General features: G+C 37.5%; 2 protein-coding genes across 2 annotated transcripts in view; both read right to left on the bottom strand.

Annotated features, from left to right (window-relative positions):
• The window catches only part of LOC144658498 (flavin reductase (NADPH)-like), a 136,262-nt gene extending 128,251 nt beyond the window's left edge, over nt 1–8,011 (bottom strand). Inside the window, exons 1-4 of the mRNA XM_078518928.1 lie at nt 7,852–8,011; nt 5,513–5,683; nt 4,060–4,262; nt 2,879–3,052 (exon numbers count right to left, since the gene is read on the bottom strand). Of these exons, the coding sequence (XP_078375054.1) occupies nt 2,901–3,052; nt 4,060–4,262; nt 5,513–5,683; nt 7,852–8,009 (684 nt within the window). The 5' untranslated portion in view covers nt 8,010–8,011 and the 3' untranslated portion in view covers nt 2,879–2,900. The remainder of the gene's footprint in view (nt 1–2,878; nt 3,053–4,059; nt 4,263–5,512; nt 5,684–7,851) is intronic.
• Nucleotides 8,012–13,129: 5,118 nt separating this feature from the next.
• Nucleotides 13,130–16,947, bottom strand: part of LOC144658464 (uncharacterized) — a 45,615-nt gene continuing 41,797 nt past the window's right edge. Inside the window, exon 10 of the mRNA XM_078518872.1 lies at nt 13,130–16,810. Coding sequence (XP_078374998.1) covers nt 16,407–16,810 — 404 coding nt within the window. The 3' untranslated portion in view covers nt 13,130–16,406. The remainder of the gene's footprint in view (nt 16,811–16,947) is intronic.

Here is a 16,947-nt window from a genome sequence, read left to right as displayed (position 1 = left end):
GGAAAACGCTTGTTGCCGCACCGCTTTGCTCGATTCGGAGTCTAACGTGATAAGCATTAAGCCGGCGAGCCACCTTTTCCCGTTTTTCCCCATTGGTGGCCATTGATTGACTCGATCAACAAATTGCCGCTCAATCTACCCAATGTGCTTTGGATCTTGGCGAGTCTTGTAATTGATTGACTATCCTTTTAAAAACGTTATTCATCGTTAACATAAACAGAAGTCTTCTAGAAAAATGTACTGCAGGAGGCAGTCAAATTGCTGGCAGAACTTGCTTTTCAATTTTAAGTTTTCCATATCTGAGTGGTCGCTTATCAGAGCGTCAACTGGAAATTAAAACATCCGGATAATTATCTCGGTGAAAACCTGCAGCGTAATTCAAGAAAAAATTGCCATGTTTTTAGCATTTATAATAGCCATTTAAAAGCGCTGCGTCACTAACACAGTTCTAAACACAGTCACATTTCTCATGGTCGATGTAATTCATGGCATAACTAGGCTACAGAACATTATCATTCAGTTGATTATTTCCTTTATTCCCATCACGAGTCGCCTGGCAGTCTTTTGCCATCGTAAAGAGAAATTTAAAGTTGATCGGTAAACGTGACATTCACAGAAAACCTTTTACCGTCTTGTGCTGCGTGATTAGAAATTCGATATCTTGAAAGAATGCGGTAAACTAGATGTTTCGTTTTTCAATTGTAATGCTTATAAAAAAAACTACTTTTCCTGATTGTACTCACTAAATTTACACTAGTAATGATTTCGCTATTCAATCGTTTATTCATTACGAAAATCTTCATCCGTTCTAAATTAGACTTTCTGGGAGATACATAAAATTCCACTTATAAGCCCTGGGTTTATACTACTTCATAAGGGGTTTTGGATGGGCCAATAAACAGGAGGGCTTATATCTGGGGGATGAGAGCTTAAAAGCAGAATAAAAAAACATGTCACAATGTGAATGAGCTTTAGCAGCATTGATCTAAATTATTTTTCATTAACTGGTTTTGAATTTAACTTTAAAATCTCATTATTAATTAATTTCATTTCAAATATATTATGAATGATGTACTAGGAGGGGGGGACTTATCTCTGGGGGGGGGGGGGCATATCATGGGATTTATAATCCATCAAAGATTTTTAAGCGTATGAGTGGTCTAAACACTTCATGTGATGTAACCAAAACTGGGGAATATCAGATGATATAAGACGTGAATAACCGTGATACTACAAGGCGGGAGGGAGAATGACACAGGATATATAAGAAGCTATTAGACGAGTCCTTTTTTTATGGCGGAAGGCAGGGACGGGGTGGGGTAGTTGAAGCAGTCTAAATGTTTACTACTAGCAGCAAAGAAGTTTCTTTTTTCAAGTTATCAAGTAAATGTCCGCGAAATTATCAAACGCCTTTCTAACGAGTTTGAGTCACGGAAATCTTTTATAGCTTTTTATAAAAATCCGATCATCCCTCGCTGTACGCTGCCAAACTAAAATGATATTTGACACTTATCCTACTTGTGATTGAACATGGAGAAAATAGAAAGATCGTCGGTTACTAGTAGTTAAAAGGAAAATTACTGAGGGCCTGAGCTGGGTGGAGCATATTCCCAACAATATTCCCTTGTGTTAAGAATGTACCATGTTCCCTAAAAGTATTTCTTCGATTTTGGTGTTCCCTGTTCCCTAAAATACGCTTTCGTTACCCAGTTCCCAGCATTATTTTCCTTTTGTTCCCATGTTTCTAAAACGTTTATGGCCATGTTCCCTTGTTCCGTGAAACCCCCGAGGGAGCCTCATTATTTTGTCAACTATTCTGGAAAATAAATAATTTCGATCGTATTTCCGGCTGTCGTTTCTATCCGCTGAAAATGAGAAATTTAAAAGCAGAGGCCGATACAATTGCAACGTAGAATGAGTTTAGATTTTGTGTACTTTACTTCGGATAACCAAACCAGCCTTCTCCACATTGGAAGGCGTGTTTTCAATTTGCAGTATTTGCGTAACACTGGAAATACGTAAAATTACTTAGATTAAGTGTAAAATTAAAGATAAAATAAACTATAACTGAGAAATAGACAGAATCCAGATCCCCGGCGAAAGAGGTTTGACTGGAAACGACTCATACGATGCCCGGAGCGTGTCTGCTATAACAAGAGTTGACTGAAGCGAGTGTTCGTAATAGCGGGGTGCCCTTAAGGCGAGAGTTGACTGTCTGCTGTAACTACGATTGGGAAATATCCATATTGAGTTATTTTGGCCTATAAATTCAAAGGAAATATATTCATATTCATTCAAATCGCAATAAGTTTAGTACCACGTTTCAAGCATTTTGGGGACAAAAATAAAACGAAAAATTATTGCAGATCAAAATTTGCGCTGCTCATAAAGAGTTCCTCAAGGTCTTTTCTGATTCCCAGTCTAAGTCAATTTTGTGACACTGTAAACTACTCAAAGAAGCCAAAGAAATAAGAGAAATTATGTAACTAACTGAGCTTGTTGTAGTACCAAACAACAATAGAACAGGAAACTGGACTTTTTACACGATCTTAAAAGACAATCACCAAAATCTGACCTAATTTTTTTTATATTTACTTGTCATTTGACACTGCCTTTATATTAAGTGGTTTGTATTTAATATATATTATCTAGATAGTGTTTTATATTAACCGTTTGGACTCTGTTTCAATGCTCTGTATAAAAATAATAGTATTGACTAGCATCAAAGGCATGCTGAAATTATGCATGCAAAGGGCTGTGCATAGCTGTTACTTTTTTTTAGGGATTGCACGCCTTTCATGCTAGCCAATAACATTTTCATTATTGTCTGCCGATAGCAAACTGGATACAAACTGTTTACAAACATAAAGTTCTGTAGTTTTTTTTTTTCTTAGACATTTTCACAATCCAGCAATTGCAATTCCTTTCCTGTCATACTCATTACTTTCTAGAGTCTTCAGCATAAATTCTGCCACATCTGCACATGTGATCTTGTTTGTTGTTCCAGTGTTACATTGCCCTTCTTCAACCTTATAGTTCCCGGTCTGTTCACCTGAAAAAGTTGCAAGTCATGTCAGTCTCTTAAGAAGCCTTCTTTCTCTACACAGTCAAGCTTTCTATTTGTTGTGGTTTACAGCAATATGTGACTCCTGAAGTTCAAAATTCAACTAATTATTGCGTTTTCCCTGCAGCCAACTGAATCATAATTATGACGACAGCAAAAAAGCCATAAAAAACAGAAACAAACAAAATGGATCAAAATCTACCAGTCACAACTGAAGGACGTGACCTTTTAACCCAGTTGAAGTGAACTTCTGTTTCCCAAGAGGTCCGCTAAGATGATTGACAGCAGTAAAAAGTGTATACCATTTGTTGAGGATTGAATTTTTAGAGTTCGCATACCACTGAAAATGGCAATAAAACCAATTAAGTTGCAATAAATAAGGCTAATCGCAGGTTCACAGTTTATTTGAAATAGTTGCTGCTGTCCTTAATTGTGCAGCACCGGTCAAAGAGCAATATAAGAAGCTGGAAACATCTCATTGCAGGTGCTGGGTCTTATTGAAAGCACTGACAACAGCATTTTTGTCCCCAGAGCCGCTTGTCCCTCTTAGCTGGCTGAGGCTGGGGCACAAGGAACAAGTGGCTCTTGGGACACATGACTTTGATTTGCTGGAATTGAACAAATGGAATTTCAAGACTAGCCTATCAAATCAACCGTTCTAAACTCTCGTATAACAAAGGGATTTTAAAATGTTTTATTTGATTGGTTGTTCCTTGTATTTATTTCATTTCATTCACCCACCAGAGAGCAATAGAAGAAGCTGGTGCTGGGTCTTATTGAAGGCACTGACAGCAGCATTTTTGTCCCCAGAGCCGCTTGTCCCTCTTAGCCGGCTGAGGCTGGGGCACAAAAAACCAAGTGGCTCTGGGGCCACATGATTTGATTTGTCATGTGTCTCCAGATCCTAGAGCCACTTGTTTCTCGTGCTCCAGGCTCAGCCGGCTAAGAGAGACACGAAGCTCTGGGGATTAGAATGTGACAGCGGGTCTACATACCCACTAGTAGCCGACATGGTCTAACAATTGTGTAATTCAATGCCTGTGGGTCACTGTTTTTCAGCATTTTTTCCATGGTTGCCATATCCTTGATCACTCCATTAAGAAACAGTGGCTTTATAACCCATTCTAGAAACCAGTAATTGTTTGGCCCTGGCTGAGTACACCATGATGTTACAGTCACTAGCCGAGTGATTTTGTGCCTAAATGAGGAAGTAATAAAATAATAAAATAATAATAATGAGTGAAGTATTCTTTTTTTAATTGCAGAACATAGAGTTACAGCACAAATAAGAAAACTGTGAACACTTTGATTTAACTTGGACATGAAACTTTTTTGTACAAAACCATCAAATGACCTGACAGCTCAATCTGCAGGGCACAGTTACAAAACAAATTGACTGCGATGGAGCCAAAATATCTTCCAATGGAAGTATAACAAATGTGTTTATGGTTTTCAGATTTGCACAACAACCCTAAAATTTTAAACAGAGATAAAAAAATAACTCCAGTTTGAGCAGAGCAATGTCGCCAATGGTGGTCCAAGAAAAGAATGCTTGGACACTAGAGACAAATTCACAATTTTAACATTTATTTAACTTTAGCACATGCTTTTAGCCGGGATTTGTAAGTGGTGGCACTCAAACTCTTACTGTCATGTGGGGCTCAAGACACCACCCTCCTTACATGGTCTGGGGCACGCTCCCTTAAAAACATTTTGCAAATTTTAAGTATCTTTGTTGTATTTTCAGCAGTTTCCATTTGCATATTTATTTAAAAGTTTTCAATTCTACTTACCGTATTTACTCAAATAAGCGCCGCCCCCGAATAGGCGCCGCTTTCGAATAAGTGCCGCGTTTGGGACAAAAAAGTTAATAAGCGCTGCCCCCGAATAAGCACCACAGTCCCGATGCGGTGTTTATTCGAGGAATTCCGTTTAACTTAAAACAGCACTACAAAGCAACTCTAAAACAATCTTGGACGTTTCTTTCCATCAAAAACGATGTTTTGCAGTTCAAAGTGATTGTTTTGCCGCTCGCCCACTAGGTTTTCTATCCAATTCTAACAATATGTAGTTCTGTAAATGATGTGAAGGTCGCGAGCTTTGCCAGGACAGCTAGCGGTACTTCTCTCTTCAGCAAGAGACGAAAACTGTCAATCAAAAGACACTCTTTTCAATTACTGTAAAAGATTAGATTCTTTGTGGCATCCAAATTTTAAATAAGCACCTCCCTCAAATAAGCACCGCCCTCGAATAAGCGGGAAAAATTTAATAAGCACCGCGGTGCTTATTCGAGTAAATACGGTACTTAATAATAACTCTCAAGCTATGTAATTCAACAATCAAGATGTGAAGTAGTACTTGTATAATAATGTTCTTCAAAAATTAGACATCTACACAGGATACTCAATGAGCCATCTGGCTAAAAACCAAGTTAAACACATTGCTCACCTACTCATTGCCTCTGTGATGGCATTCATGGACTCCGAGTAGAAAGTGGTTGGATTAAAAATGTTTGCATAAACTCCTAAACTGGACAGCACAGCATCTTTTCCATCAAGAGCAGCAGCAAAACTCTCCACGTCACAAGCATCTCCCTTCACTAACACTAAATTCTCATGTCTGTTGAAATGAGAATGTTGAAATAAGAATAAGAGCGAATGTCTGCCATTCACTGTTGTTCATTTCTTGTAACACAGAATGAAATAAAATAGGTATCCAAGAAATGTTAAAGAGAACTTTATGAACACTTAAACATAAGTTCTACAAACGGTAACGGCAAAATATCCAGCTCTTTACAAGTGAGGTAACTTAAATTTAAACTGAGCGAGGAATTATTATTTTTTTGTTTATTTAAGCTTACAAAAAAAAATATTTAAAAAAATAAAAGCAATATATTTATTTAAAAAAAATAAAAATAGTTTTGGATAGGAGGGTCTATTTAATACAAAGACAGGGTAAATTTGTTTTTTTTTTTCTAATTAAAATGACGACCAACTTTTTGGAATTGGCTACTGCTTTAAAATACGATGTTGACAAAACCTGGATCGGATCGGACAGGATTGGATCGGATCGCGGATCGGATCGCCGATCGGATCGCGGATCGGATCACGGATCGGATCACGGACTGGATCACGAAAAATAAAAAAAAATAAATAAAAAATAAAAATAAATAGAAAATGAATTAAAACAAAATAAAAAAAATAAAATAAAATAAAAATAAAAAAAATACCGGTAAAATAAAAAAAATAAATAAATAAAATAAATAAATAAAAATAAATAAACAAATAAATGGTTGTTAGTATAGAACGGCGTAGTATATGAATTTTCTTGCCCCAATCGAGACAATGAAACGTACAAAGCCGAAGAAGTCAACGGAGCTTGTGGGAAAAAATTGAAGGGCCTGTTAAATTACTGATTTCATAAAAAAGAAAGAAAGAACATAAAAAAAGCCCACTAACTCGGGGTATTTTCAGTTGGTCACCCATCCAAGTACTAAGCCTGCCCAACAGGGCTTAACTTCAGCGATTGGACAAGAACCGTTGCTTTCCATATGGTATCAGAAAGAGCACGTAAATCAGCTAATAAAGGTTACGATCAGTTTTAGCAGGAAAGTGCCAAATTTTCCAAAAGATCTATATTAACCAGGCATTACTTTTATAACCCTCTCTTATAACCTTCTGTCTCATCTGACACTGATACCACAAGGAAAGCATTGGTTTGCGTCTGATAGCCGAAGTTAAGCCCTGTTGCGCGGGGTAAGTACTTGGATGGGTGACCAGCTGAAAATATATCTTGTTGTGGGATTTTCATTTTCTTTCTTTCTTTTTCTTACGCAATCGGTAACTTTTCAGGCCCTTCTTTTTATTTTCCAACGGCTCCGTTGAATTGTTCGGCTTTGTACGTTTCATTGTCTCGATAGGGGCAAGGATGTCCGAAGGGCAGTCACACTGTGCAGTCACGTTTATAGCTTCTCCTTGAAATCCTCAAAGCCTGGCTCCAGATTGACCTCGAAGGATTAATTATAAGAAGATTAAGAAGATGTGGGTGCCCTTTTTTGTGGGATACATTTACTGTTTGTCTGTTTGTTTCTTTGCCCAGTTCTACGTAATCAGAAGTCCAGAGATCATATAAGTCGTAAACGACATTGTGGCCTCAGTTGTGTGTGAAATAAAGAAAAAATATAATAGGTTCCAGATACCGCTGTGTGCAGGTCTAGAAAGTGATAATTTGTTATTTTAATTAAGTTCATAGCAATAAATTAATAAAGCAATTAAAAAAAGAAAAAAAAAAAAAACAGAAAAAAATCTTGTTACGCCGATTCTTGTTACGCCATTCCACGTTCATCCGATAACTAACAACCATTTATTTGTTTATTTATTTGTTTATATCTATTTATTTATTTTATTGTATTTTTTATTTTATTTTTATTATTTTTTTATTTTTCATGATCCGGTCCGTGATCCGATCTGTGATCCGATCCGTGATCCCATCCGCGATCCGATCCGATTCAGGTTTTGTCAACGCCGTTTAAAATATTTAGGAGCAGGTGGCTACTTGATAAAAAGTTATTTTACACCCTTGATAAGACAAGCTTGACTGGTTACAGTCGCTTTCTTTTGGAGGCATTGAACCGAACTTATTACTTTGACTGATTTTGAACACACTCAAGTTTAGCTGTACGCTAGCATGCAAAGGCATTTCCAGGTTTCAGGAGACGAAAAACCCAAATGCTCTTGCAGGCCGCTAGCTCACTGCGTGAGGTTTAGTGAAACTAAATGATCACTCACTGAGTTGTCAGTTTCTCAGGCGTTCTCACTACAGCCGTCACATGATGTCCTTTTTCCAGTGCTTGTTTTACCACCTCGTTTCCTGTCCGACCTGTAGCTCCAAACACAACAAGTTTGAGCTTTTTGGAAGGACTGCCGTCTCCCGGTGCCGCCGCCATGTTGGATATGAAATAGTTGAGGTGGGACTGGGTCAGAGAACTGTCACATTTCGGAAAAGGCTGGGCACCAAAGAGAAACTGCCCGTCAATCGTCAGTCATTTAGTGATTTTCTTTTTCACGCCCTTTGATTGATGAAGCAAAACTGTTCCAAAACAGACGTTCGAAACAAACCTTTGTCGCTTGACTTAATGGCCATTCGTGACCATATTCATATCACCTGCCATTCCAATAATCTTTTTTACTGCGTTTTCTATCGGCAATTCCCCACTTCTTTTTATTGGTGAAACAGAACGAAGACTTATTAGTCTTATTTAGTCCTGAGTCGTTTTAGCGAACATTCAGTTTGCGAGGTGCGCAACAACACTCCTGGGTTTCCTGTGGTCCATTTCAAATCCACGGGTCGCAGTATTTCTGATGTCCAGGTACAAGATTTAGAACAAACATCTAACGTATAAAGTAGCTCCCCCCCAGGGGGGGGGGTACTTGAAAAAGTTTTATATGGGGAGGCTCCGCCCGGAGGTCCAACCCTTTACCCTTTTATATACCATTTTGATAGAAAAAGTACCAGTTTCGTATACCTTTTATTGGAAAACAGTACCCCTTTCATATACCTACACGACATGACATATGCCTTCAACAGGAATTTTTCTTGGCATTTTTATGCAGCGCTTTATAAATTAAGACGATACAACCATAAGTTGTGTCTACTTGAAATATTTAATGTAAAAGCCTTTTTAGAATATCATAATGGCAGATTTCCCTACTCTTTCATATACCTAAACTTGTGAAATTCCTACCCTTTTTTATACCTGAAGCCTGAAAAAGGTACCCCTTTCGGGCGGAGCCTCCCTCTTATAGGACATTATATAGAGTACTCCCCATTATTTTCCAGGTAGGAACTGTTTAGCCAAACGGACTGAATATCATCTTCAGCTTCATTTCAACTGTGAGTTGCATGTATACGCGCGCTATTCTATACACACGCACGCGCTTCTATTTGTCGTCCTAAATTTCAATTGCGTCAGTTTAACCGTTCACTCTCTAACACTGAAGAAGAGTTATACACCCGAAACGTATGTTTTTACAACCATTTATGACACTTTTTTATATTTTTTTTTACAATATCATTTTGCAAGTTACTTTATGTTTATGCGCGCAGGCATGGTGATACGTGTTTGCGTCAGCTGTCGCACGCTCAGTTCGTCAACGAAAAATGCAACAAAATGATTTGGAGAAAGACTCAACAACAGCAGGTCCCTTGTCAGCGAGAAGTTCCTATTAGAGTCGTTTTGCCGTACAAGGATTAAAAAGCAGCAAACTCAGTACGCAGACAACTGAGCGATCTCAGCGGACACCGAAATCCGTCCAGTTTACACCGGCCGTAAGATCAAATAAAGACACAATTTAAGTGAAGGAACAGAAACCGGCCATCGTAAACCAACAAAGCGCTGTTTATTATTATAAGTGTGATCTGTGTGATGCAGATTACGTCGGCTATTCTTGTCGACACTTGCACCAGCGCATCGAAGAACACAAAGGATCGTCTATCGGACATCACGTGAAAGAACAACATGGAAAGGAGCCACACAACATCGAGAAGAATTTTAAGATTTTAAGGAAGTGCCAAAGCAAGCTTGACTGTTTGATTTTTGAAATGCGTTTTATTAGACTTCTGAAACCGAAACTTAACAAACAGAGTGACTCGCTCCGCGCGAAATTATTTGTTTAGACATTTTTAGGTATTTTAATGTTCTTATTCTCGTCGTCTTATTCGCTTGCTTTACGTTTTTAATTATATCTTTTACAACTATGCATGCCATTCGCACAAAGTTATTTTTTAGCCATTTTTAGCCTTTTTATTCTTATTGTCTATTGTTTGTATGTACATATTTTAGCGCTTTTACTATATTTACGCATGTAATTTTATTCTAACACCTCACTTGAAAATGACCGTCGAAGGGTCGAAACGTCGTTCTAATTTTTTAGCGTTCAATTTTATTATATAATTAAAATAAGTGTTTAAAATCGTAGAGGGACTTTATGGACTGCGTTTTATGGTACGTTCTCCTGCTTTCGTGAGCGAAGGCAAAGTACTGGGAACGGGTTGCGGTGCTACCATTTGGTGCTAAATCGAGTGGTTAGCGGTCCTTTACACGCTCAAAAGAAAAAAAAAATATGTGTTACCCCTACAAATGAATGCTAACGGTTAACAGGCTAATTAAGCGGCCTTCACACGACAAACTATTGGCCAATTCGTGTTAGAAAACTCGAGTTGATGTGTGTGTGAACTACGCAACAATGGCAAACAAGTTGGCCAACTGTTGGTGACAAAATGGAACTTGTCTCTTTTTTTCTCACCAACAGTTTGCCAACTTGTTTGCCAACTGTTGTTGTGCCGTTCACACACACCAACTTGAGTTTGCCAACTTTAGTTTGTCGTGTGAAGGCCGCTATAACAGGGTTGTTAATCAGGCTAACAAGAGTGCAAATTAGGCTAACCGAAGTGCTTATTAGGCTAAACATTTTAACCTGGTAATGAAGTTCTTTTGAGTGGCGTGAACAAGCGCTAAACAAATCGAGTGAACTTGAAAGAAAAGTCAGGGTTACGAGGCTGGTCTCCGGGAAATTTTTTCTGTTACAAGTGCGTCGACTTGTATGGAATTCACCAAACGGTTAAAGCAGAGTGTGATCCAATATCGCTTTAATTTGGCGGTAAAAACGCGGTAGACGTCGACATTTTATTAAAATGGGAAACAAAACGTTTTCACAAGGGAGGAAAAATCATAATTTTGCAATGGCGAAGTGGCATTGACAACTCAATCGTATGAGGTTGCTCACAAAGCGATAAGTTAAAAAAAAACTTCCTAGAAGGATCATTCTCTTGATTGTGAGTAATTTGCTAAACCCGCACCATGACCAAGAGTGTTTGTGCGATAGAAGACATCTGAGCTATATAGTCTACATTATTAATATACGATCTTCTTTTTTGGCTAGGCAGATCGATCGAAGCAACCGTCATTGGAACACTCTGAAAAAGACGAAACTGGAGCATGAGACTGTAATCATGCAAACTTTATTGTATTTCTTTTAATTTCCTATATTTTGTTCAAGAAAGAGCAATGAAAAATTACGTTTTTGTTTATTTAATATAAACTTGACTTTCTTTTGCAATATAATTTGTGCTGAGTTGTTACTTCCAACTAACTTTTCTTGTTGCTAAAGTACTGCAAAATTTCAAAAGCAATCCCTGGGCTTGTACTTGCTCCACATCACTTTCAGGTGGACTTATTTGTGGAGGGCTTATATACGGGGGTTATGATGTGGGGGGGGGGGGGAGGGGTATTTTCGGAAGGAAATTTTTCTTTTAAAAAATCTTTTGTTTCTGAGTTAGGATACTGTGTCTGGAACATTTGTGATACCACATGACAAAACTTTCTAAACATAACGAAATGAAACCCAAAACAAGTCCTACAGTCGTTAAACAAACATGACAGGTCACTGAGCATTCTCTATAATAACGCCGTCAGATAGGGCCTTGTTACTAATAGACAATGGGGATGTCACATGTGCAATAGCTAATTGTATGTAAGCTTACTTCAGGGGTTAGGGTTAGGATTTTCGTATTTTAATGTAATATTTCTGTATATAATTTATGGCTTAATATTTTTTTTTCTAGCTAGTTCAGGTGCCCCCTATTAGTAGTGGGAACTCCCTCGGTTATTCACATACGACAACTAAATAAAGTTATTATTACATGTATTTTTATTATAATGTAAAACAAGCTAGACCTATAGTAAGAGCTTTAAATCGGAAAAGCTACCTCCTTTCAAAAGCTTCAAGGTAATATAAGCCTTATATGTAGGAGCACTTATTTTTGGAAGGACTTTTGAGTTTGAGATTTTTTTTAGAGAGGGGGAGGGGATTCCTTGGGCAGAAATGGAATAAATCAAGCTTCACATCCGTTCCTGATACACTGAACCAAAAAGCATTTCGTTTAAATCCCATTTTACATCAATTTGCAAAACATTCAGACATTTTCTGTTAGCCATTCCTCAGCGGATTGTTTACTCTGCTAATTCCGGTGCTCTGTTCCGTTAATCTAATTGGTTACTTTTTTCTGCAACTAGAGTTACATTCTCTTTAAGAACCCGGTCGGGACGGGGCTCTTCTTAAATTGGACTATACTGGGGGGCTCCGGGGAGGTATCTTTTGGCTGGAATTTTATAAAAGGGGACACAAAGCTGTAAGCGAAACTGTAGGCGAAAGTGAAAAATTAAGAAAAGAAATGCCGTATCCTCTCTTTAGGTATCTGAAAGGGGTACCATTTTCTATCGAAGGTATACGAAAGGCTTACCTTTTCTGTCAAAAATGGTATATGAAAGAGTAAGGGGTTTCGACCTCGGGACTGAGCCTCCCCGTATTAAAACAAATCATGTTTGAGTATCCCCCTCCCCGAGGATCTTGAAACTTGTGGTAAACTACACTGATTGAGAACGTCATTGGTTGAAACGTACTATAGCGACTGCCTAAAAAATAAATACACGTGGGAATCGCTAATTTTTATCGCGTCTTTATGAAAATCACAATCTCAAAGAAAAGTACTTGGGACACCATTTAAAACGCGACAATTCGTCACCAATGCTGGGAAATAGAGATCCCCCTACCCCCTTTACAATGTTACAACATTGGAAGTGGGGAGAGGGGGAATTACTAGATATTTTGTGTTTCAGACGGCAGAAACAACAACAACAACAACAACAACAACAACAGCAAGTGTCCTTCTCCCATCGCCAATCTGAATTACTTTTTGCTCCGTCTGGCGTACCAAGCTTTCGTCCGCTTTTCATCTTCTCGAAAAAAAAAAAACGAGTGCAACCCAGGTGATAGTGAAATCTCCTACGTAATACTACTTTTTGGGGGTTCGCCGCAAGATTTGTGTGTGAAAGGCCCCGTGTCAAGTACAAAATGACTTGCTATTAACTTATCACGCACAGTAAAAAGTAATGAAAATGGAGAATTTGGTCCTGAAAAAGAAATGAAACATACTTCGAGACAAAAATGAATGTGACCAATCTGTCAGTGGGAGTTATAAAGAGAGAAGCAGAGACACCAGTAAAGGTCAAAAGGAAGGCTTTATTAAAGGCTTATGTTTCCTTCTCCAGCAAAACATGACCCACTTTACAGTGTTTTCTAAACAACACGTAATGTTCTACCCTATTACATAAAACCTTGCTCATAATTAAAAGCCTTTCCGACGACAAACATGCTTGGTTAATCAGAAGTGCTGTGATATTAATAGTCAGACGGCTCTCCGCTGTTCAAGAAAATTTATTATCCAACACCATTCCATGGCGTACAAATCACGCGTGATGCAAATACGTATTTTGCACGTTATACTCAGCCAAGATTACCTTTTTGGTTGGCTGGATACCCAGTGGTTACCAGCTCGTATTCCAAAAGCTCTCTTCGTATTCTGTCTTTCGAGGAATTTTCAATTAGAACCAGGAAGATCACACATTGCCTTTGCTAAAAGCAGTGTATTCCGATTGGTTTGTGTAATCGAACGAGTGTTTACGGGAGACGCCTTTTTAAACTTTGAGAACATCGGTTTTATTCGGCATTGTAAACTATCAAATTTAAACCGGACTTTTTTTTGTAGAATGGAAACACTCTTCCGTTGTTTTGACCAGATGCACGGCGGTGCTTTATACTTTCTTAGTCGTGAACTGGAGATTCTTACAGAAGATGCCCCAAATCGTAAAGCATAAAAATCATGTTCCCTCCGTCAGACAATGTTTGCGTAATAACGCACAATTAGAATGGAAACACTCTTCCGTTGTTTTGACCAGATGCACGGCGGTGCTTTATACTTTCTTAGTCGTGAACTGGAGATTCTTACAGAAGATGCCCCAAATTGTAAAGCATAAAAATCATGTTCCCTCCGTCAGACAATGTTTGCGTAATAACGCACAATTAGAATGGAAACACTCTTCCGTTGTTTTGACCAGATGCACGGCGGTGCTTTATACTTTCTTAGTCGTGAACTGGAGATTCTTACAGAAGATGCCCCAAATCGTAAAGCATAAAAATCATGTTTCCTCCGTCAGACAATGTTTGCGTAATAACGCACAATTTACTTTTAAACAAATCATTTAATGAAAGTTTCCTGCAAATGTTCCACAAAACTGAAATGAACCTGCACTGAAAAAAAAAAAAAAATTCTGCAACAATTATCTGAAGAATCTAAATCGACACAGGCGATTTTACTGAGAAAGTTTAAACAATTCTGATGCAAGAAAGCGGTTGGATAATAAATCGGTTCAGTGCGAAGCTCGCGTTTGTAAATCTTTCCCAATATTTGTATTTTGACTCGCCAAAGAAAATTGTAATAATTTGCCGTTAAAATTTGATTAAGCTTCACAGCAAGGCAAGCATGTCTGTCGAAAAAATTGAATGAACGTCACTTATCCTACACTGATAAAACTATCTGAGGACACAAAATACAACAATGTGCCACAGTCAAAAACACTACCAAATTCCTAATCACAAGTGACTTCATAAGACCTTGTATTTTCTTGTTTTGGACTAAAAACACTACCAAATTCTTGATTATAAATAACGTAATAAACTTTAGTATTTCTTGTTTAAAGACTGAAAACACTACCAAATTCTTGTATATCTTGTTTAGAGACTAAACACTACCAAATTCCTGATTATACATGAAATAAAAAACCTCACAAACTTCTTGTTTAGAGGGCAAGGGTAAGCATGTCTGTCGAGAAAATTGAATGAACGTCACTTATCCTACAATAAAACTATCTGAGGACGCAAAATACAACAATGTGCCATAGTCAAAAACACTACCAAATTCCTAATCACAAGTGACTTCATAAGACCTTTGTATTTTCTTGTTTAGAGACTAAAACACTACCAAATCCTTGATTATAAATGGAATAAGAAAAACTTAGTATACCTTGTTTAGAGACTAAAAACGCTACCAAATTCTTGATTATAAATGAAATAAAAACCTCACAATCTTCTTGTTTAGAGATTAAAACATTACTTAATTCTTGATCATAAATAAAATCACGACCTTAGTATTTTTTGTTTGGTGGCTATAACCACTACAAAATACCTTATTATAACTGTTGTTATGAAGTGAAATATTATTTTTAGTGCTCCGTAATTTTAGTTCATGATTTATTGTTTATAACTTTGTAAAACATGAGAATCTTGTGATTTAAGACCTTAGACCTTGGCATTTTCTTGATAGGAGACTAAAAAACGTTACCAAATTCCTAATTATAAATTTCATTAATATACCTTAGTATTTTCTTGCCAAGAGACTAAAAACACTACCAAATTGCTACTTATAAATGTCACTACCAAATTTCTTACTATTAATAACTTTATTAATCCTGAGTACGTATTTTTTGTTAGTGTCTGAAAACGCTACCAAATTCCTAATTACAAATTACATCAGCTAACATCATTCGACTAGTATCTTCTTTTTAAGTGAAGAATAACATAATATAACAATAGAGTTGATGTTCTTGGGCGTAAATATGTTTTTGACCCGTTTTTGAATGAGCTCTGAGAAGGGCCAAAAACATATTTACGCCCAAGAACATCAACTCTATTACTATTATGATCATTTCAGAGGGCATTAAGTTAAGGAACCAAAAAAAGTAAGCGATATCTTAAAAACTGCCGACTTGCGAGTCGGCGTTAATTTCAGATTGAAAACTAGGTTTAAAAGTTTACAAAACTTGGCAGACAACCGCAAAATTACTCAAAACAATCTTTGCTTGAAAAAGAAATTACAGAATTCTATCGGCAGCAAAGAAATTGTCGTCATTTAGAAGTGTTAAAATTAATTGTACTGTTAACTGAACTGGCAGTTTGGAATATGTCTGAAATTCAACTGAGCGAGTCTTGCTCGACGAAGACAAACTTACATTCTTTTCGCCGCCTGGATTCTTCTTTGAGTTTCTGTAATTCCTCTTCATCTAGCTGAGAAGACTGAAAATTTGCTTTCCCGTTCAGTCCTTCAAAAATTTTGTCGTTATAAAGCTCAAAAACAGTTTTGAAGCTTCTCGACTCAAATTAAACGAAGCTTGAAAATATGCCAGCTTGTGCCAGCCAGCAAGAAAACGGCGCGAACAGAATGGTTTTCAGTTCTGATCGTTAATAACTTTTTTTAGTCTAATTGGTCCACCGCAGCGGGCGAAAATATATTTTAGCCCGCTGAATTCTCCATTTTAGCCCGCAAAATACGCCACAATGCCCGATGAAATGATTATAATAAAGGTTTACGCCCCCCTCTTACAAACAGAATTATGGCGTCTTTAAAAGCAATGATATCCATGTGATACCTTGCAACATTTTAACACTGCTCAAAAGGAGGTCTCGTATGTTTCGTTTGGTGGCTCATGAATGTCCGCAATGACTACGTCACTTTCAGGATAAATCGTGCTAGGTTTGGGTTTTGTTATTTTAGTCACCTCACTTCTGGTACCGGCTTTCTTGTCACCATTCAGGGTTTCCTTCACGTTAGTTTCGTCGATTTCCTCAAGGCTAAATTCCATAGCTCCGGTGTCTTTTAAAGTGCTTGAAATCGACGGCATGTTTATCTTTCCCGTTTGGAGTTGTTGCTTAAGAGCATTCCTGGCAACCAATCCACGTAATTCGCCCTGTAACTCATTCAGAGGCAGCAGCATGGCCAAACAACACGAGAAGGACCATTGTGGATTTTTGCGCCACTCTTTTATGTGGCGGTAAACTAGTAGAAGGTACTGGACTGCAAAGAAAAAGAAGCTACGGATTAGTAATCAAGTAATAATGAGGACACGATAATAATAATAATAATAATAATAATAATAATAATAATAATAATAATAATAATAATAATAATAATAATAATAATAATTAAAACAT

Source organism: Oculina patagonica, chromosome 6 (assembly GCF_052425735.1).
Source record: "Oculina patagonica isolate OP01 chromosome 6, crgOcupat, whole genome shotgun sequence".
Classification (NCBI taxonomy): domain Eukaryota; kingdom Metazoa; phylum Cnidaria; class Anthozoa; order Scleractinia; family Oculinidae; genus Oculina; species Oculina patagonica.
Note: the sequence above shows the minus strand (reverse complement) of the source record. Positions and strands in the feature narration are given on the sequence as shown.